This window comes from Labrus bergylta, chromosome 1, assembly GCF_963930695.1.
Source record: "Labrus bergylta chromosome 1, fLabBer1.1, whole genome shotgun sequence".
NCBI classification, from domain to species: Eukaryota; Metazoa; Chordata; class Actinopteri; order Labriformes; family Labridae; genus Labrus; species Labrus bergylta.
This window is the reverse complement of record NC_089195.1, coordinates 18686559-18708779: the sequence shown is the minus strand read 5'-3', so window position 1 is coordinate 18708779 and position 22221 is coordinate 18686559. Positions and strand designations below refer to the sequence as shown.

Genomic DNA, 22221 nt, shown 5'->3' with positions numbered 1-22221 from the left:
CTCTCATGTCTTTCAGAGTTCAAGACCTTACGTCATAATGCTGCCTTATCTCCTCTTGTTCCTCTCATCTGGTTTGGTTTTGTCCTCCGACTGCCCAGCAGACTGTGCCTGTCAAGGCCAGGACTCGATATTCTGCATTCATCGCCGCTCCAGCACTGTACCCCGTGTTCCTACCACCACCCAAAATCTATACATCTTCCAGAACGGCATCAATACTTTGTCCCAAGAGGACTTCAAGGACCTTGGGGAGTTAGAGTTACTAGATCTCAGTCAGAATGAGCTGGCAGAGATTCCAGATGATGTGTTTGAGATGCTAGCAAAGCTGAAGAACTTGGACCTGTCATCTAACCAAATAACCCACATCTCCAAAGGCACTTTTTCTGGGTTGGTCCAACTGGAGCGACTGTATCTTCATGCAAACCGCATTCAGAGCATCCACTTGGAAGCCTTTGAGGGCTTAGAGATGCTACTGGAACTTAAGCTCCAAGGAAACCAGCTCACTTCTCTTCCATCTCTCAATTTCCCCCAGCTTTTGCTTCTAGACCTCAGCCACAACAACATCCCAACCCTGGGACCCTTTGATCTCCAGACTCCCCACTTGGAGGCCCTTAAGATTTCCTCTCTTGGGCTTACTTCTGTGGATGATGATCTCATAGCCTCCCTAGGGAACCTCCATGAGCTTGACATATCCACAAACCAGTTAACCGAGGTGCCCCAGGCGTTAAAGCAGGACTCCCTAAAAGGGCTGATCAAGCTCAGTCTGGCTGCAAACCCATTGGGCCAGCTCAGGATCGAGGACTTTCAGAAACTGACTGGACTTCAAGATCTTGATCTCAGTGGACTAAATCTCCAGGGATTTCCTCAGAGTTTCTTCCAGACCTTCCCAAGGTTAATTCACCTTACGGCTGCAGAGAACCCATTTAACTGCTTGTGTCCATTAGCCTGGTTCCCAGTGTGGCTAAGAGATAAGAATGTGAATCTGGGGAGGCTTGAAGAAACCAGGTGCCACTTCCCTCTAGTTAATGCTGGAAAGAAGCTTTCAGACCTAGAGTACAAAGATTTTGGATGTCCACCTTCCACAACAGTTCTGATTGGCTCTCCCATTGGAAGTACTCCTGTTCCCCAGATGCCCACCACCTCTTCAGAAACCACCCACACCAATGCTATTCCTCCTCCTCCTCCACCCAGTGAGGAAAATGTCTCCTCAAAAACAGACAGCTACCCCCTTCCACCTCACCCTCCTGTGTCCCCTACTTCCAACAGTGGTGAATACGAGCCTCACATCTGCCCACCAAACATCTGCCTCAATGGAGGCACTTGTAATTTTGACCCATTGGGTCAACTCGGCTGTCTATGTCCCTCAGGAACCTCTGGCCTCTACTGTGAAAATGTGGATGAGGTTCCTGAGCCACCAAAACGTTCAGCAACAGAAGGTTCAATGGTTGACCCTGTGGTTCCCACTGAACTTGATGCTATCAGCTCACGGCAGGTGACCTCCACATCTATCCTTCTTGACCTGCACCGTTTCATTGAAACAAGGCCACACATCCGTGGCATTAGGTTAACCTATAGAAACCTCTCTGGACCTGACCGCCGCCCCATTATCCTGAGTGTGCCGGCATCCTACCCTGAGTACACCTTGCGTGGTTTGAGACCCAACTGTACCTACTCAGTCTGCGCTAGTCCCCTGGGTGAGAGAATCAACTCTAGGTCCAACAGCTCTTTAGAAACCGGGTGGTGTACGGAGGCTCGCACAGAAGGCGTTCCACTGACATCAGTAGAACCAAGGGTGGAGACGCAGAGCCAGCTGACATACACTCTTGTCCCTGCCCTCGCTGCCCTGGGCCTTGTGCTTGGGTTGGCTGTGTTGGCCGGGACAATCATCTGTTTGCGGAAGAAGAGCAAGGCCAAGTCAGGAATAGAGCTGGAGCTGGGCCCAGCTGATTCGGACCCTATGGAACTAGAAGGGATAAAGGCTGGCTTGGAGAATGGGGGAAATGGTACATTGCCCCACAAACAGCCTGAGATTGACTGCTGTCACAATCCTCAGGCACCTCCATCTTTACTACAAAACGGGGCTTTGGAACACGAAGTACCCCTAATGCAAGGACACTGCCCATCAAATAACAATCTAGCATCCCTAAAGCCATCATATTTCTAGGATGTCTTTAATCTCTCTTGGGAAATATCTTGTAAACACAGGGCTTGTCCATCTGGCCTTGTGATGTCCTGATATGGCTCACAAAGTGTTTAAAAATCAAATATTCATTCCAATTTCAGATATCCAAAAGTGGCACTTACTATCCCTTGTTGTCCAAATGATAACTCTACGGACTGGATCATGATCATTAAAGGTACTGAATGATGAATTATTTCAGATTACAGCATATTGAAAATGTGCTAAACCACTTTGGGACAAGGTTCGGGATGTGGTTCGAAGTCATCTAGCAGAGTCTGATTATGGCAAACCCGAAACAAGTGATTAAACTAAGTGCAATGGACTAGAAGGGGCTAGTAGCAGACTGAAAACTGAAGTGCCTTTTTGCATGGATACAACTGTAACTGATGGCTCATTTTTTATTTAAACTATTTGTAGAATAAAAAAAAAAAGTGTAAATGAGCTGTAATCCTTTTGCTGGATTTTCTAGATACAGAATGAAGAAAAGTGCCAAGTGTTTTGGATACAGAACCAGAGGAAGTGACAGTGGTGTAAATGAATACATTGATGTGATGCCTGGACCATTGGACAAAAAGGGGTTTTTGACCAACTCCAACTACTCTATGGGAATTAAAGAAGAACTTGCACTGAAAATTATTATTTCTTTTCCCTTCCCACTGTTCGTCTAATTATGTGCCACGAGATGAATGGTCGCATAGAAAATGCAATAACACGAAATCAAATTGAATAAACACTTCCAAATCTAGCAATAGGTTGATGACCGGTGAAGCAGCATATTTTGATGTTGGCAATAGCTAATCTGAAACAAAACTTCAAGTTTCTTCACATGTGGATTTGGATTCTTCAGTGTCAACAAGCCACCGTTATTCTGTCCACACATCCACAAGTGTTTGGCTCTTTGGAATAAATTAAATTTGCTGTGAAAAGAAAGTGGACCGAATCAAGAGCCATTGAGAATGGACTTTGCCTGCATAGTTCTGTGCCGTGATGGGACAGTTTTATCTTTTTTGTACATTTATTATTTTGCTGTCGATTTCTATTCAGTATTGATATTGTGTGTTGAAACTATTCATCCATCTCCCTTGACAAAGTCAGCTTTAGTCATCATTGGTTCTTACATTTTCTTTTTTTTAGGAAAGAGGAAACATATAGCTTAAACTATTCAGAGCTATTTGCCTTCAGGGCAGAAGAAAATAATTAGGTTCTTCAGACAAGAACTAAAAATAATCAATTATGTTCTAAATTAGGAAGATAAATGATAACTGTCATTTTTATATCATTTACAGAATAATATTGTTTAATGTTGTCAAAATGTGCCTTAGGAACTCACCAAGTGAATGTAAAAGTCAAGTGACAAAGCAATTTATTCTCTGTGCCAGGTCTGCGAGCGCTACAAAAAGAAAGCCACAGCCTGTTTTTTGACCTCATAAGCTCCCAAATCTGTTTAAAATGCCTTTTGCCACAGAATCCACCCCTATAAAGCAGCACACGCGTGCCGAGAAAGGAAAGCATCTTCAAAGAGTTTCAAGGCAACTTGCTGTGAGTGCCTGTGAGTTTTAGGCACTCGTTACCCATTTGCTGCTGCTAATTGTGTTTAGTCTGAAATATGGTCTAGACAGTGTCCCCCAGTAACTTTTTATGCTTCTTCTTAGAGTGCCTCCACTCTAACCATTCAGTGTGTTTTGGTCAACAAGGATTATTGGCTTGTGTGTTTGGAGACTGTTTATGCTTGTTTATGGCCATCCAGACTAAATTGTACAGACTAAATGCACTGTTCTGTGTATTTGTTGTCTTTTTTCTCTCTAGATGGGAATGCCACAAGTTTTTGGTGTTACTAAAACAATAATTTTCTTTCATTCTATCTCATTTTGTAGAGTATAAAAGGTTTACAGAGATGTACCTTAGCAACATTGGTGCAGAGCCTTCCTGACATATAGAGTCATATTACATGCTGAAGTGTATTTCAAGAACAAAAGGGCCTTTATGTTGCCTCACAAGACACCGCATTGTGCTATTAAAAACCAAGAATGAAGACATATGAAGTGTAAAGTAATCAATTTTGTCTGATCAAAAAAAGTCCTGTCTCAGTTGTTAGTCACCCAACAGCCATAGGCTTGGATGAAAGGGTTTTATCAGTAGGTATGGTTGTGTTTGTGTGTGTGTGTGTGTGTGTGTGTGTGTGTGTGTGTGTGTGTGTGTGTGTGTGTGTGTGTGTGTGTGTGTGTGTGTGTGTGTGTGTGTGTGTGTGTGTGTGTGTGTGTGTGTGTGTGTGTGTGTGTGTGCGCGTGTATGTTTTATGTATATATTTTTTATATTTTGGACTCAACACCTACAGTACATTATCTGCTACATAATTGAGTCCATGCACTGCACTCCAGCCCTGTCCAAATCAACTTACCATTCTTTGGCTTCACTTCAAACTTCATTTTGTCAATTTTCCAGTAACAGAGAAGTAAACTCTTGCTCAGTAAATCAACTGGAAGACTCTCTGAATTGCTTTGGACAGTGAGAGGAGCAGGAAATGTTTGGAATATTTTCATCATACTTGTTACAGAGACTTCCCTGTTTTCTGAGGGAAACTTGTCTTTTTTTCTTATTGTTTTGATGTTTTTAATTGTTTTGGTGTGTAAGTTTGCAGAAAAGCAAATGCAATGCTGAAAATGAACAGTATTAAAAGATTACATTTTAAACCCTGTTTGAGATTTTTTTGAATGAGTAAAAAAAAAAAATATTGTCTTCAAGATCTAGTCACTTGTATATGATTTTACAGTAGAATGGTGCATTAATGTAAATTTCCATTGGCTCAATAGCAAGGCCTTTGGGGGTTCTTTTTTTGTTGCCCATGGGTTTAAGGACTTTGGGACCTTTGAGGCCATAAGTCAGTTTTGAATGTACGTTGATTCTGTCAAAGACCAGTATTAAAAAAAAAAATTCCTAGAGGTTTTCCCCCCAAAAAAACAGAAGCCTGTTAAACGCAGCCTGCCTCTCAGTACTTTATTACACCCATAAACTCACATGCGCTACAACCTCAGCCACAACATGATTACTTTGTGAAGATATGTTGGTTTGTAGATGGAAGTACTTCTCTGTTTTCCACTAAAAGCCAGGAACAGATGTCAGTGGAAAATGTTATGAATTTGCTAAATGTTTCAATAAATTTTCAAGTAATAGACATCATACGCACAGCCCCGCTGCTTTATGCTGATGTTTTCTTTTTAACTCGACATTTCTACATCTTTCTCATCAAATATTGCACCAGGATAAGAGCTTACTGTCAGGCATACCAATGGAACTTGCATTTCATGCCATTATTGAAAAGACAGAATGGTGATATAGAGTCAAAAAAAGGGATGACTTTGAGCCCCTTGGATAACCTTGTGATCAAAGTCACTCTTCTTGGACAACAAATTCATGTAAAAACATAACTAATAAACCCACCAATCTACCCATCATATACTTATAACAGAGTAAACTTCTTGTAACAAAAAATGTATGTCCAGTGTTTGAGTTCATAAAAGTGCATAAACAGTCTAACAAGAAACCCAGTAAGTCACAGTTTGCACACTGAACATTTACAAAAAGCAATCGCTGACTCAGAAACAAAAACACCTAATTATATAGTCACAGAAGAGATTATACCCTGTCAGTTTCTAATGAAAAGCAGACTCATATAAAAGGGATTCTTTTAAAAGGCTGCAGCAGACTTTGCAGCTCACAGCACGAGGTTTTTTGGGATCATTGTGAATTCCACACAAAATTACTAGGGGTAAACATTTTTGTTTGGCTGTTTTGTTTGTTTTCTAAAAGAAGAAATTGGCCCTGGGTTATATTCTACAACTGTGGGATTGAGCAGAGATAGATTCCTTTTAAATGACTCGGGGGGGGAAAACAGGGTAACAAAAAGTCAGGATAGACCTATTAAAATCATAGTAGTGCAAGGGGAACTGAAAAGCTTGTTTGCAGCTTCCATTAGTTGATGACTCTTTGGACCAGCTTTTGAGTGAAAGTGATTCAGAAAGTAATCAAACTGCCAAACAAACTTGAGGGGATTTACTCCGCCACTTGGGTTTGATCATACATAGGTGTACTTGGTAAGTCGTTAACCATGGTCTAGATTTGACAGATTGTAGAATTAAAGCATTAAAAGAAAGAACTTCAATAAAACAGCCATCTGCTCTGTTGTCTTTTCCGAGAGACTGTCGGAATGTCCAATGCTTAAAAGAATGTGCAGACCAAACATATTGTACTCATGGAAATGTATTACTCCAGAAACCAGGGCTGCTACTCATTGGGATGTGATCAAGGTCTGAAAATCGTGCATTCACTTTTTCATCACGTTCCTTTGGGTGCACCATGTTAAACAATCATAGCATCTTCCTCTAGCCAAAGTGATAGAAAGAAATGACACAGACATGCTTTTCAATGTCTGAAGGTCAATTTCACTTGAAAAAACTAAACTCACTCTTTTGATCCATAGAAAGATCCTTTTCCATATAAAGCTTTAAAACTACTGGAAATTATTTTTTGTCGCTCAATTCCATTCAGTGTGAACCTGTCGAAGACATTCAAACAAGCAATGTGCTACAGTATAAGCAGGGAACACACATTGTGTGTAAGGAGCAGGTTTTTGAATTGGATGTGGACAGAGGTGATGGAAAGGTGTGCAGCAGAGTTCTGGATGAAAAGAGTCTCTGGTCAACGATAAAAGGTTGCTTTCAAATGTTAAATCTACTGTTCAAACTTGATTATAAAAACAGATATTTTAAGAGTCTATACACCTCAAGCCACCTACAGTCCCTAAATGAAGACAATCTCCAACTTCACAGCCCATCACTCTCATTAGCCCCAAAATGTGCTGCTCAATAAACAACCTGCCTCCTCAGACTGCTGCAGGGCGCTGAGAGAAAAGAAAGAGAGAGAGAGAGAGAGAGAGAGAGAGAGAGAGAGAGAGAGAGAGAGAGAGAGCAAGAAAGATAGAGGGAGGCTTGATTTATTTGAACAATCTGGTTGTAATGAAAGCAGCCGGAGCTCGCTGGAGGCAGGGAGGTGGAGAAGGCGTAGGAAAGAGCTAGGAGGAAGGAGTGAAACTCAACATGCAGACAGATTGTTGGACCTGATAATGGTTTAAACGGAATCTAAAAGCCTCTTAACCCCCCCCAGCTCATGTGTGCGTGCAGACATACTTCTGCCTATATGTACTGGACCTAACTTACCATCATACAAGTATGAATTCCATATGCAACCCATTTGTGCTGCAATATATATCTTCCTATCAGTGCTGACTTACCTGTTTAATGCTTTAGGGCCAATAAGAGTTAGTGAGGGAGTGTTTACTGCATCTGTTAAAACACGCTTTATGTCTGTTGGATGTGGAGAGTTTGCAGGTCTCAGTTCACATACAGTATTTTAAAAAAAATGTTTTACAGATCCACTAAACCTTTTGGCACATACTCGTAACACAGATCTATGATGCTTAACTTCAATGTGTCTCTAATCTTTAAAGAAGAATAATCTGAAGTCATTATTTCCTGGTTTTCCCATCTTGAACGCAGTCCCAAAGAATCCTTCTTCCAATCAAAGAACAGAATGTGTCATTCATCCATGTATGGAATGAAACAGGAATAAGCCTCTTCTGATTGTTTTAAAACTAAGCTACGGGTAAACGTTAGACCCTGAAGTAACGTCTGCAGAATGCTGAGATTGTGCTTGTCTCTTTGTCATGGTCTTAGAAGATTATGTCTAATTAATGCGTCATTGCGGCCTGATCTCAGAATATTTGAATGTGATGATGCAGATGATGAAGAAAGAAAAGAAAGTGAGAGAGAGAAAGATCAGCAGATGAGATGTAAACAGTGCAGTGACACTACTAACTGAATAGTATCTGAAAATATGTGTGACTGGACGAACAACTCTTTCTGCAACTCCTATCTAATGTCTAATAATAATTATCTTAATAATAACCACAACAACAACAACAATAGCAATGTTATAAAAATATTAACTGAAACTGGAATGCACGAATGTAAACATTAATGATACTAGCTGAGAAGTAAATTTGAGGTACGCGTTTCATAATGATTGCTTTGAGCATAATGTGCCCAGAGATAGAGGTTTTTTCTTCTCCAATTAAAAACCCTAGAAGAGAATCTACCTGACCCCCCTACTGAGGTTTTGGCTTCTCCCTCTGATGCCCTTATTTCAATACACAGTTTGGTACGGTCAAATCTTGAAGTCTGATCTCTGATCCGATCCTGTCCCTGCAAAGACATAATTATGCATTCCATTCTTCATACAAAAATCACAAATCCTGGGCTTTATTGGCTCTGTGATGTTAAAGCCTCTGCACACCCACACAGGTGTTAGCGATTGAGACCATGATTTGACCCCGACTCAGGAATATGTGGACAAGTTTGTTTGATTGACAGCTCTGCTACTCTGTTAAGAAGAAACCGTTTGGGAAGGAGGACTTGATGACATGTTATCATGTGTTGGTGCTTAGAAATGACTTCATCATAAACTTAACCTATTTTCAACCTGTCCTGGTCTAATCAGACAGAATAATTCAAAACAAATGTTTGAGTGTGGTTTAACAAGATGATTCAGAGACATCATAAAGGCAGCAGAAATAAGACTGTGCAAGGGAAGGTCCTCAGGTTGGGGCGAAAAGACCCCTGGATGGGTACTGATGTAGTTGATTCATAGTAGACGGTGTGAAGGTTCAAAAAAATAACTGTGACCAAAGGTGGCAAGCACCTGACCTATATTCTGGCAATTGTGAGATAAAATGCGACACGACTATGGTAAATTTTTCTGTTGGTAACTGTGATGCACTTTTCAGTAATTCATCATTTTAGCTGCATAAGATCATGTAAGTAATATGGGAAAATGTGGGACAGATTTTGTGAACCAAGCAGGTTCATTAGTAAAACTGGGCTTAGCATACATTAATCAATGTCTTCAAATAGTTGGTGAAAACATTTCACTTTTGAACCAGTTGTGAATGTCTTTTTTTTTTTAATGGCTGCCATGGTCATCTTTTAAACATCTTTTCACCAGAAATATGTGCATTGGGAAATAGCTCAATGGCAGCACTGCTCGAACTAGAGCTTGCATATTCAACCAATAGGCAAATAAACTGACAGACCTTCCTTAATTTAACTAACACAAACAAAATTGCAAACTACCTCTCTGTATCTGAAGTTCAGGCTCAGTGCAACTTACCTTTGAGACTGGGCAGAAACAGACTTAACACTAATGCTCAAGTATTTACATCACTGCTTTTAGAGCGAATTAATCACTTACAGAGCTGAACTGAACGAAGACGCAGTGCAGGCTCACTTTGTACTTCACTCCAAAATGGCTTCCTCAAAGGGCTTGAGCTCAAGTTTCTGATTCTCATGAGAAAAACATTGTGGATAAAGCTGTGAATGGCTGTGTCCCTCGCTGAAATGTACTACAAGGTTTAATTGAATTAGCTTCAATTGTCGTTCATTTGCCCCTGGAATCAAAAGGTCTCCTCTTACCCATGGCCCTTAATCACTTCCATGTTCTCCGAGACGGAATAATAAGTTTTATACAACAGTCTCCAACACAACATCGGACCAATGACCTCTAGCAATGACAGAAGTCATGAGCGGTTACTATTTTGAAACTAGTATCTAATTTGATTGTCTATGTCTTCACATTTATTTCTTAATTTGTTATATTGTATGGCAGTCTTGATCATTTATTGGAAATATTTTGAAGAAAAAAAAATGTGGAGAGTATGTGGAGTTCTAGACACTTAAACAGAAATTAAACCCCAAAGTAGAGAAAGGGTAACGTTTGTGCTTGAACTGTCATATTATTTTCAATTGTCCAATAATATAACTTAGAGACCCTCTCCCCCACAGTTAATCATTAACAAAAAAAAGTTTGCTGAGGATCAAGGAGAACAAGGAACATAGAAAATATTACAAACATGAGTAGGAGTAAAAAAAGATTAAAATGAATTTCAAAAAAAGGTAAGATGTTCACACATCACTGAAAAGAGATGTGTTTTTGGAGGGAATTTATATCCTTGGAGCAGCAGCTGAGAGTTTATTGAGTTCCAGTCATATGGCGGTACAACAATAGACCATGTAGACCCTAAGGGCCAGGCGGGGTCATGTTGTGACAGGAGATGACATGGCTGCACAGAGCAGGGATTACAGGGACTTGTGCCTTTTCAGGGCTTCACAGCACATCATTACACAAGAGACTATTACTACACCTCAGAGAGGGATACATGCCTGTAAACCACATGCTGCATACATGCCTGCAATGCGCAACAGGCATAAATCAGGCATGAACATTGGAAGGAGCATTCATGCATGCAGACATGTCTGAAACAGATGAAGAGAGTAATTACAGAGCTCACAGTGCCTGTAAACAGAGAATGTTAAAGCTATGATTTCTTGCCAATGAACATACCATTCTGCCACATGACATCCATGTAACCAAGTAACATCCAACAAAAATGGAGTCAGAAATAGCTGGCTCTATTTATGTTGCTCTTGAGAAATAGGATCTCTCCTTTACGATTTGTGACATTTGGTTAAATGAAACCTTTCTCAACCCTTAGAAAAAAAAAAGTATACTCCTTTTGTCCCAGATCAATTTAGCAGTCATTTTTTAGTTGCAACTGTAGTTCCTGAAGTGGCCACTTGAGACAGGCTCCAAAAGTGAGTCATGCCCTTAGGCCACAATGCTTAAAGCAGCAGTGTAGGAATTTGGTTTGGTGTGCTTTGGCTCTCACATAATGTCTCTGCATGACACTGCACTGTCTGTTGTAAGACTCACTTACAGCTGTCACATCTACCCCTCTTAGACATCGAACATCTGTTGACAAACAGAGGGTAAGAAGCAGGACAAGACGCTGTGTGAAGCAACAATGTCGACAGACAAGGTACATTAATATTACTGGATTTAGCACAAATATGACTCTGCAAACGTCTTCAGCCCATTGTTTGCAAACTGTTTGCATGTGAAGTATGTGTACGTGTTTTGTCACGATGCCTAGGGTTGTGGCTAAATGGCTACAGGTTTTTCATATGCTATTCTAGATAGGGATTTTTTAACGTACCAAACTTATAAAGCTAACTTAAAAATCAACAAGGACAACTTTTTGGTGCTAGATGGAATTATTGATTTATTTGTATGAAGAGACATTAATCAGGTTATGACTTCCTGCACCTGATAACGCTGTCAATCATGAGACAACGATGACACAGATAATGATACAGCCTAACGTTACATTGCAATCTGTTGTGAATAATATCTGCAGGGATGTGCACTCTTCTTCTTGATCGCTCACTCATTCATTTGTTTTGTCTTGTTTAGGACTTCTGCACAAAGAACTCCACCTGATGTTCTTGGAGCTCTTTCAGCCCCTTCCATATTAAACTGTTTTCAGATTGCATTCTGCGGTCAAAAGAAAATTCTACAGTCAGTACGCCTTTGTACTTAATCATTACATCTGCAATGGTGTCCCAGTGTGTGTTTTCATTGTGTTATGGCATTGCAGAAGCACAAGTCACAGCGTGTAAACACACACTCAGACATGCGCACACACACAGCGCTGTACATCTCTGCTGATTCCTCCGACGTTAGAAGACATGGCTACTGACTTCCTTCCACTGTGACTCTGTTAATACCTCTGCTCAGCAGCAGAATAACTTCACCCATCTATTCTGCCTTGTTACACTTGCAGACGAAGTGTAACAGGGTAGTAAAAAAAAAACAACTTGAACCGGCAATGTCCAAGCAGCATTAGTTTTTAAACATAAAAGCTCCTTTTTTAAACACTTTACTACCAGGGGGCCTGTTCCTCTTGACTTTTCACCCCTGAACAAGTGACCTTTGATTGCTTGCAGGAAAAGGCCACAGCCAGCCTCTTTATGCCCACTTATAGCAACAAGGAAGGGCGTGTTTGGAGTGTTTAGCTATTTTCAGTAACTCATCCCATGCCCTTGTCAGCTTTAATTATTTGTTTTCTATCCCGCTCCTTCATGTGCCTCCCTCCATTCTGCTTTTAATTATGTCTCGCATACTCATCATTCAACTCTGCATGGTTGTATTTAATTTTTCATGAAACTTTCTCAGACTCTTAGAGTAATTTAGACAACAGTGTGACACAACAGGTGAAATCAAATTGACCATAGTTTTACCTTTTTGTTTTCCCCTTACCTATCCATCATTCCCTTTCCTTTTGGGTCCTCCCTCAGGAAATGTCTGCTAAGCCTCTGGGCTTTTTACCCTCCACTCATCAAATTGATACCAACTGAGTTGAATTGCTGCCTATCCAATAACAAAAGGCTCTGTTTCACTGGTGTTTGTCAGGCCAGATGTGAAGCAAGTTTTGACGTGACCTGGTGGGAAGGAAGAGGGCGAAGGAGGGAGAAATGAAGGAGTAAAGGTGAAGGTGGAGGAGCAAACGTACAACATCAGACATGTTGATATTTTCATTTCCTATGTATTTAAGTGTGCATACTTTATTTTTGTTAACTGTTGAACTGTAGCAATGGTACTGAAAAAGAGCTCTGAATAGAGTATCTCAGTAGTTCAGTTTTGAAACAGAATATGGACACATAATACAGTTTGTTTATGTCTCTTTTAAATTTACATCAAAACATGTAGTTGTTTATCACTTTAAATCGGGAGGTTCTTCAATGCACTTCTATGTAAACTATGTTGAGGCACTTTAGAGCATTGGTGAGAGAGGGAAAGGAATGATTACAAGCAGACGCAGACCTTTAGATTTTCTCAGCAATGTTTTAAATTTCATATTTCCATCTCAGCTTTAACTTTGGTTTCTCTTTCTTCTCTCAGTTCCTGAAGATCCACAAAAATCTGCTGCCACTTCAAGCTTCAAACAACCCTTTACTCTGTTCTTTGCATTTGCTGCCTTTCAAAATCTACCCCTCCCCCCGTCAAGAAAAAAAAGACAGAAGAGGTCAAAGCTTTTCCATAGAGTTTCATGTACATCTTGTGTTGGATTACTGGTTAGAATATTCAACAATGGAGTAAAGGTCTTGGACTCATTTGCTTCTTTATAACCTGACATTTTTGAAAATATACAACAGTATATATATATATTTATTTAAACAATGACAGTCCAAAGCCTCTGTTCTTCTGTTTCCTGTTTTGCTAAGCTAACTATTTCATTTGTGTAACATCATATTTCATAGATGCACAATGTATTTTTTTTTCTTTAGACTACCTATAACATCAGTAAATTCAATGGCAGATGAAGAAAAGACAAAGAACAAGAGTAAAAGTAGTCTTACATGTGACTTGTCTGCCAGGCTGTGGCTTTTGAGATTGGTGACCTTCATAGTCCTCTTTTGTGTCCAACTCAGGGAGGTTTGTGTTTTTTCCATGCGGTTTCTGCAACCAATATCTGGGCCTGTCTTCCCTACAGATTCACCGTTTCCTTCCCTTTGGAAGGTTTGCGCTGTTAAAGTAGTGGAGGTGAGGAGCAAAAAAAAGGAAACTGAATGAGTGACAATTTGTAAAAGTCACTGGAATTTAAATGCATGAATCATACTTCAAAAGGCCAAACTGTCTGAAGACTTTTATTTTTAAGGTTTCATATTGGGTGGAGTGTCTCATGTCTCAAATATTTCATAAAACACTAATTGTTCCTTGCACTTTATGAACATACTACGCTCTTTTACTCTTCCTCATTAAATGTAAAATGGGTTTTCGTGAGATGATGAGGAGAAAACAGCCCTTTCCTGCATTAAATCCTCCTGTGTTGTTTACACTTTATGTTGAACAGCAGCCAAATACAGGATGTATAAACTATATCCTGAGAGAGGCGTTGAGAACACAACCAAGCGGACAACACAATCCACTTTTTATATATATTCCATTTTTAATGCCTTACATCTGCACTTAAGTCCTTTGAGGCTACCTAAAGCATGTTGACTGACAAACAGCAGCTCATTTCCTTCCACCTAGATAATTCCCAGAGAGCTTCTAAACAAATGATGACCTCCATTCTCAGTTATTAGCTCTCCCTCCTCAAACAAAAGATATTGTCTCGGTCTCTATTGAAGCTGAGAGTAAATGTATAATCTCATGGGACTCTGTGCGAGTCTGATGCTGTTCACAGGTGCAGGCTGAGGGCACAATGATTTCACCTCGGAGACCAGACACACAAGGTCAGCTATGCTCGCATTGTGAGAGAGACACACACAACATACAGAAATAATAAAAGACTGAACACACACATATACATTTTTGTTCCCCTATTTTACTCAGTTACTCAGTTCTTAGTTATGATTTCACACAGTATGACAGCCAAGCTAAAGGAATGGCATCTTAAAATGATGCAGATTTAGTGAGTTTATCCTTTCTTTTCTCAAATTCATTTTTACACATTTCTTTTATTTAACACATTTTCACTCAACTGTTATAAGCTGTCATTTATTCAGTCTTTTTTTATTTTTTATTTTTCTCCTGTCTTTCTTGTTAATTTCATTCATGCTGTTGTCTTTGCGGTTGTAAAATAAAGAATTGAAGATGTGAGTGCCAATTTTATGTCACAACACAGACAAATGCGAGAAGAGGGCTTTGATTACATTTTTTAACCTTTTTGCTTCATGCACCCACACACACACACACACACACACACACGAGTCAAACCAATCACATTGTGCCACTCTGCACTCTCCAAAAACATGGGGAGATTAGGATTTTGTTGGATCAGCAGTGAGCTGAAAAGCTCACAGGTGGGAGATTGAATATTAAATCTCAGCAGCAGGCATTGTGGAGCCTGCTAAGAGGAGAAATGAGCTAGCGTTGAGCTGAAAAACAAGCAGGCCTCATGATGTGTGTGCTGATGGGTTGTCTGGGGGAAAAACGAGGAAGTACTTGAATAGAACACAAATTCACAAAACACGTGTGTTTATAATAATAATTTATACTTTATTGATCCCGCAAGGGGAAATTCATTTTTACATTCTGTCTAATAAACATGCTACGCAAACATAGGCTGAAATACACACACACATGCACAAACAGGATCCTGTGGACATGCACTAATGGAGAGGTCTCAGAGTGAGAGGGCTGCCCGCAATGGGCACTCCTGAGCTGGTGGGGGGGTTAGGTGCCTTGCTCAAGGGCACATCGGCAGTGCTCAGGAAGTGGACTGGCACCTGTCCAGCTACCAGGCCAATTTCCGGACTTGGTCCGTGCCGGGACTTGAACCTACTGAGCTACTGCCGCCCAGAAGGATAAAGAAAAACAGAGCAACACATTTTGGGTCAGTTATTACATTATGGGGCAGGCAAAATATTTTTCTCCTAATAGTGTAATAATTTTATTACATCATAGAGCGAGTCAATCATTTATGGATGAATCATTAAATGTAGAGTTCAGTATGCAGTAAAAGCAATCGTCAATAGTTTTTACAGTAATTTAAGCTGTGTTCATAAAGTGTTCAAACACAAATGTGCATGCATGTGTGTATGTGTCTGTGTGTGTGTGTGTGTGTGTGTGTGTGTGTGTGTGTGTGTGTGTGTGTGTGTGTGTGTGTGTGTGTGTGTGTCTGTGTGTGTGTGTGTCTGTGTGTGTGCACGTATGTGTGAACTGAAACAACCCAACATACACATATAGCCCCTTTAAGGCTGTTCCAAAATTCTGCTGAAAGCTTATTATTTGGGGGTCAAAACTGTTCAGTAGCAATTTTAAACCAAAGATTTGGTTAGCATAAAGACAAGCAGCCTTCAATCCAAGACAGCAAACCATGACAACAACTTCTTCCCCCATCAGTTTCTGTCCTCAGATAGAGAACAAGTTCTGTAACATGCTCTGTCTAATAATATAAGATAGATTAATAAAATACATAAAAGGAAGGTGTTATCATTCACAGTCTGATGATGCCCATGAAAGACAGAAAGATATATTTACTTCACCAAAGCTGTACTCTCACTTCACAGTATTATGTAGATTATAACAAAGTAGGGGGATTAGCCTTCTATTTTGGACATTTTTTTGCAAGTTGATCCACTATAGACAAGATCTGCTTTTTATAAACCCTCCGCAGACCGGAAAAACAGTCTTTAATATGTCATGGTATTTACATGACCTGATGATTTTTGGGGGGCTTTTTTATGTCTTTATTCTGGAGACAGGACAGTTGATAGAGTTAGAAATAAGGAAAAGAAAGAGCTCCCCAAAGGAGCCAAACCTGGGCCGCCCACCAGGAGGACCACGGCCACCGGTGCCCCCCATATGTTTACATTTTCTGACAAAATTATCCCTAGGGACGCCCTTGCCTGCAACATATTACTTTTCATCCTCTTTGGCATTTTTGACAGTGCCTATTTCGGAGCACACGACTGATACATACACAGCGTCACCACATAAGCAGAATGCCATAATTACAGTTAGTAATGACTAATTGGTCAGGTGCTGTCTTAGGAAAACCTCTTCATGAAAACATCTTACTTTGACATAGACATTGACGAGGGCTGGGGGCTGTATGAGATAAGGTGCTGACTGCCCTGTCGTAATTTCATGCAGGAAAAACCCTGGTTCTATCACAAAACTGCTGACAATTATTTCCCCCTGTAGTCTAAAATGTCACATTTACCTCATATTTCTCTGAAGGCCAAGTTCAACTAATCATCTTATATTGCACAAAAGTGAAAAGGTGTGTGATGTAACATTCTTAACACATTTGGAACTTGTGAATGTGATGAATTAGAACACTTACTAGGGAACATGAGCCAGTGTTGCACAAGGCAAGCTAATCAAAACCTCTGCTGCAACTGCAACCCCCATGATGCAATCTCATGAGAAGGAGAGGGCTGTTAAATGTTAGAGAAAATAAAACACAAAACCTTCTTTGACTCACATGCATTCTTCCCTTTCTGTATTCTGTTCCTGCTGCTCACTGAAAGTCTGACTAAAGCCCATTAAAGAAAGAAGCAAAAGACAAAACAGATGAATGAATGAATTCCTTTGGAAAAAGTGACTGTACAAACATTTGCAGTTTAAAGGTACTAAAAAAATGTTACTGAATATATAAATTATTCAACAATTGTTGTCTCACCCAACTTTTTATAACACTGTTTTTTATTTTTAACTTGTAATCAAATTCTGCAGATGCAGAACTTATTGGACGGTCCAGATATCCCTCCAATTTGAGAAATACTTTGTCCTCCATTGTGATAACATTGGGTCAGGTTATGAAGGTCAATCAGGCCATTTACAAGTTTGCATGTGCTGAGTGTTTGCAAACAGATAATGACAGACAGTGATGACCACTACCCAACCCCCCTCCACTAATTATAGTGGAAAGTGAAGAATCTCTGTCCACCAGCAGGTCCAAGGGCTTCTCACAAGTAAACCGATCAGTCTATGTTTCATGCGGAGCCCTGCATCCAGTGGTTACATGTATCTATCCTTTGTAGGGTCAGGGATCCATTGTTCTTGGTCTTTCAGGACAAGCTCAGACACCCCAAAATTTGCTAGTTCTTCCATGACAACCGCTTTACTTTGCTTAAACTCATCTATGTAGTGACAAAAAAGAGGATATAGGATCCCTGGAAAAATGAGGTTCAATCTTCTACTGTTGTTCCATGCAAGCCTAGCTCACTAGATTTAGCAAGTGAAATGGTAATGGATGGTAAATGGACTAGTCTAACGACCACTCAAAACGCTTTTACACCACATGTCACACCCACCCATTCATACCCTTTCACACACTGATGGTAGTGATCGCTGTGTAGTATCATCCATCAGAAGTAACTAATCCATTCATACACCACCACTGAAGCAGCGGGAGCAATTCAGGGTTAAGTGCCCAAGGACACATCGGAAATGTTGCTCAGCTGGGGATCGAACCAGGGCGAGGCGACAACTCTACCAACTGAGCCACAGCCACCCTCGAGTACAACACTCGTACGAAATTAGTTCACATTGTGGCACTCAGATTCTGCAGATTTTGGTCTCAGACAAGTTTCAGTTTTGTTTGTGGTCCAAGTAGTATTCAGCTTTTCCACTAGTTTCATCATGATTTGGCTGTCACTTGAAAAGGGGAACAAAAGCGGAGGGATTTAACAAACAAAGATTTTACTCCAGCTAACAATGTGCTCTTAGACATCATTTCTCAACACCAACCCGATTCTTGCTTCTAAAGTTACAGTTAGAAAGTGAACAGTGTAGCTCTGCCCCTCACAATCTGAATATGTGTTTTGGAGACATGTAGGACACCAAAATGGCTAGAGCCCACCCTGCTTCCACTGTGTTGGAATACTTCAGAGAGTTTAAATGATCTTCATCTATATTTTAAGAGTTGGTTAGCTAATGTCTACTTTACAACAGCTCGATGTTCAGACCAGCTCGGTTTAAATCCACCACAAATGAGATTGATGCAGTGTCAGAGAAATGTTCCTGTAGCTATCATGACTCTTATCTGGTTTTCTCATTCAGTGTGTAGGTCTTTCCTTCTCTGAGGTATTGGAGCAGACCGTGTGCTGACTGACGACCGAGTTAAGAACGAACAAACGTTCTGGCAACCCTCCCTCCAGGACCTCATAACGTTTAATCAAAACCATGCCCTGTACATGCCCCGAATTTCCACCCCAGCTCTTCCAGTATTCTTAAACAGAAATTGGAGTCGTCCCTTTTTTCCTTGTTGATATTTTTTCACTCAGTGGAAAGTTTACACAAAGGAGAGCCTTATCCCTGAAGCCTGCCTCTCTCTCGCCTATCCAAATACCTGCAGGATGAAATCAAACTCCCTTTTGAAAATCACATTATAAATCCCCCGCTCCTCATTCTTTCTTTCTGTCGTTCCTTCCCTTTCCTCCGAGCTTGTCAGATATGTGCAGCTTTCCAACTCTCCAGGAGAGGATCAGCCATCATTCCGTGGGCGTCTGACGTTGATGCAGGTCTTAATTAATACAAGGAGGGTTTCATGGGAGTAGGCTGCAGCACTGAATGTCTTTTCAGAGAAAATACAGAAAACTGGAACAGGTAAAATACTGTGTGGATGGATGGATGTTAAATTCTTAAAAAAACACACACTTGACTTAAATAAATAAAATAAAAACACCTGAAGAAACTTTTTGTGGCATTGGAATATGGGTGGGGTGCAATGGAGGGATGGGTGGGTGGGTGCCATGGATGGATGGATGGAAGGAAGGAAGCATATTTATCTAAAGTTTATATCTTTATTGAATTATTTCAAAATAATTAAGCTTATTATAAAAGTGTGTTAAAACAAGGATGCACTATTAAACTTAAAGTTACATGATAAGAAATAATCTTAAAAAATAAAACAGGTCAGTTAGTGGAGCCAATAGAGGCTGCCTTTGCACAGTAACAGACTACAACAACAACACCCATGTTCCCAGTCATGGTGGCTGGGGGTTCTGACTTATGTTACATGTTTATTTTACAGATATGAGAAAGGTATCGATATTTTCATTTGATTCTGAAGAAAAACAAACAAGCCCATTATCCCAAACTATCCCTGCAAACTTAACCATTTTACCATCTGGAGAAAATCTGAGAAAATGGAAAATAGGAAAAAGTACACTTTAGTGCACTATAAAAATAAGCCACAAATAAGTGGATGATGCTGTCCAAACTATGTGCTGGCTAGATCCACTAATATACAGGGAAATTAGACACCCATAAAACAACACTCCTGGTTAGCTTCTCTCATGGATTAGCATGCCAAAATGACTGATGAAGACCAACATTTGACTTTAAAAGTGCCTGTGGAAGTTTATTGGAGCCAGTTTTTCTTTCACTCATGAGTTAGGGCTTCAGATAGCAATGGAAAATCAAGATAGGTCTTGTACAGAATGTAAAGTGTATAAAATGTGTGAAAGGAAAGGATACAAAAGAAGCAGTGAAATCTCTTTAGGATTATTACATAAAAGAGAACAATGATCAGTACTGTAAACGGTTTTCCACTAAGTGTTCCTGCAGTAAATCTATGGTGTAAAGGCTGACAGATTTATTGTAGCCCTGCCAACTCATCCAAGGATCTTGTCATAATTTGTTCATCTGAATTGAAGTTTTATTCAGGGATGATGTCACAACTCCTGGGTCTGCAGCAAATTCCTGTTTAAATTTATACCCTATAATCTAAAAGACATATTTCTGTTTCCTTGAAGCTTAAATCCCTGAGTTTTTTACGATGTCTTTGGGCTGGGCACTTTTCCCTGATGGATTTCTTTCTTCAGTTTTTCCCTCCTAAACCTTATGGCAACCATTCACGTTTGGAGAGCTTCCTGTTATTCATGTTTTGAGTAAATCAGACCTTTACAAAGGAAGAAGAGACAAAGGATGACATTATTTTAGGCACGGGCTGATTATGAGTTCATGCGTGGGTCTTCAATTTTACTGTATACACAGACATTAACAGCTCTCTTCATGGCTCACCACTATTGGAGCCTGAGGGCAGAGACATTGTGATTTAGAATGAGAGGGAACAAAAACACAAAGAAATGTGGAAAGACAAGAAGCCAAATGCTAGATATATGACTTTCTTTTTGTTTATGTTTTTAATGGGTCAGCTGTGAGATTTGAAAACCAGAGTCATCAAAGTTTCTTGGTGGATGCAGCCAAAAACTCCTGATTTATTATTCATAGCAGATCAATGCATTACCTTTCTGCCTATTCAACAGACAACATCCAAATACAGTGACTTACTTGATACATTAGTATTGTAACTTTGACAAACTCCATCAATGGTGATTTTCATATTTTTTGTAAAAACCGAAAAATAAGACATTGAGGTATTCAAGTGTTTTATACTAAAAAGAAAAGCCCTGTGCAGTTGGCAGTTGTTTAGAAGAAGTTTTGAATGATAGTAAATTGGATTTCGTGTAGGCCTACATGTTTTTATTCTTCTTGTGTGGACTTTCGACAAACAGGGATTTTTGCATTAACTGTTCAGAATTTCAATGTATTAAGCACTGTGTCAAATAAGAGAAAGAAGGGGAAATAAATAATGAAACGACATAGATGTGCATCATTATCCATTACAGACCTTTAAAAAAATAAGGTAAAAGGAAGCTGTTGAAAGAGACACAACAATCACAGTAGAAGGAGTTAAATAGCAAGCGTAAGTGCCTTACCTTATGTATGGTGTGCCCTCATGTGTTTGATAGACACTGATTGCAGAAGTGTGGATCAATTTCAATCTGGGAGTCGTAGTCAACCCCGTGAAGGCAAACAGCCAGGTCAAAGTGTCACATGAACCTGACAAACAGAATTAGACAGGCAGTGTGATAAACAGCACCCCCCTCCCCCATTATTATCATTAGCTACACCTTTCTCAGTCTCTGACCCACCTTCAGGGCCACCCACTTCAAGACTACCAAAACCTGTTTCCCACCAATATCCCTTTCCCCATAGGAGCCCATGTGTACAGAATATAAAGCATTCATTTGGACCTATATACATGCTTATGGTTAAAAGGGGGATGATGCATTAGAGCAATCTATCAATTCTAGTTGTCAGTGTTTTATTTTTTAGTAAAACAGTTGTTTCATGCTTTAATCATGTAATGCATGTTGGTGAAATTGCTGTTTGTTGTGCCATTACCAAATCATGTCACCATTTGTAAAACCAGACACAGAATTTGAATTATTATTTTTGTTCTAAATACATTTTTAAAAATTGGCTTCACATCTTTGGACCTCTGTCATCATGCTGCTCTTCAACATCCAGACAACAACCTCATATCTCTGACCTGATCTCATAGAATGTTATAAAACTACAGCAACGTCTTAATGCTGCATTACAGTGGAGTTGGTGGGTTGTTTTTTCTTTGGTAATGAGAACTTTAACCATTGAAGTTCTGTACTTTACGTAATGTAATTCACGCGACAATGTGTCACACGACACCCTTCCATGTGGTTTACTGGAGCTAGTGATAGAAACGCTAACCTTCCAATTGAGAGATGGTCAACCACCGCCTTTCACCCCACCAATGTCACTTTACAATATTTCTGTTACTTAAAAGAACCAACAATGTTAGAGTACGGAAG

General features: G+C 40.0%; 1 protein-coding gene across 1 annotated transcript in view; it reads left to right on the top strand.

Moving 5' to 3' along the window:
• The window catches only part of LOC109990784 (vasorin), a 28233-nt gene extending 23364 nt beyond the window's left edge, over positions 1-4869 (top strand). Inside the window, exon 2 of the mRNA XM_020643008.3 lies at positions 17-4869. Within this exon, the coding sequence (XP_020498664.2) occupies positions 38-2161 (2124 nt within the window). The 5' untranslated portion in view covers positions 17-37 and the 3' untranslated portion in view covers positions 2162-4869. The remainder of the gene's footprint in view (positions 1-16) is intronic.
• The last annotated feature ends 17352 nt before the right edge of the window (positions 4870-22221 follow it).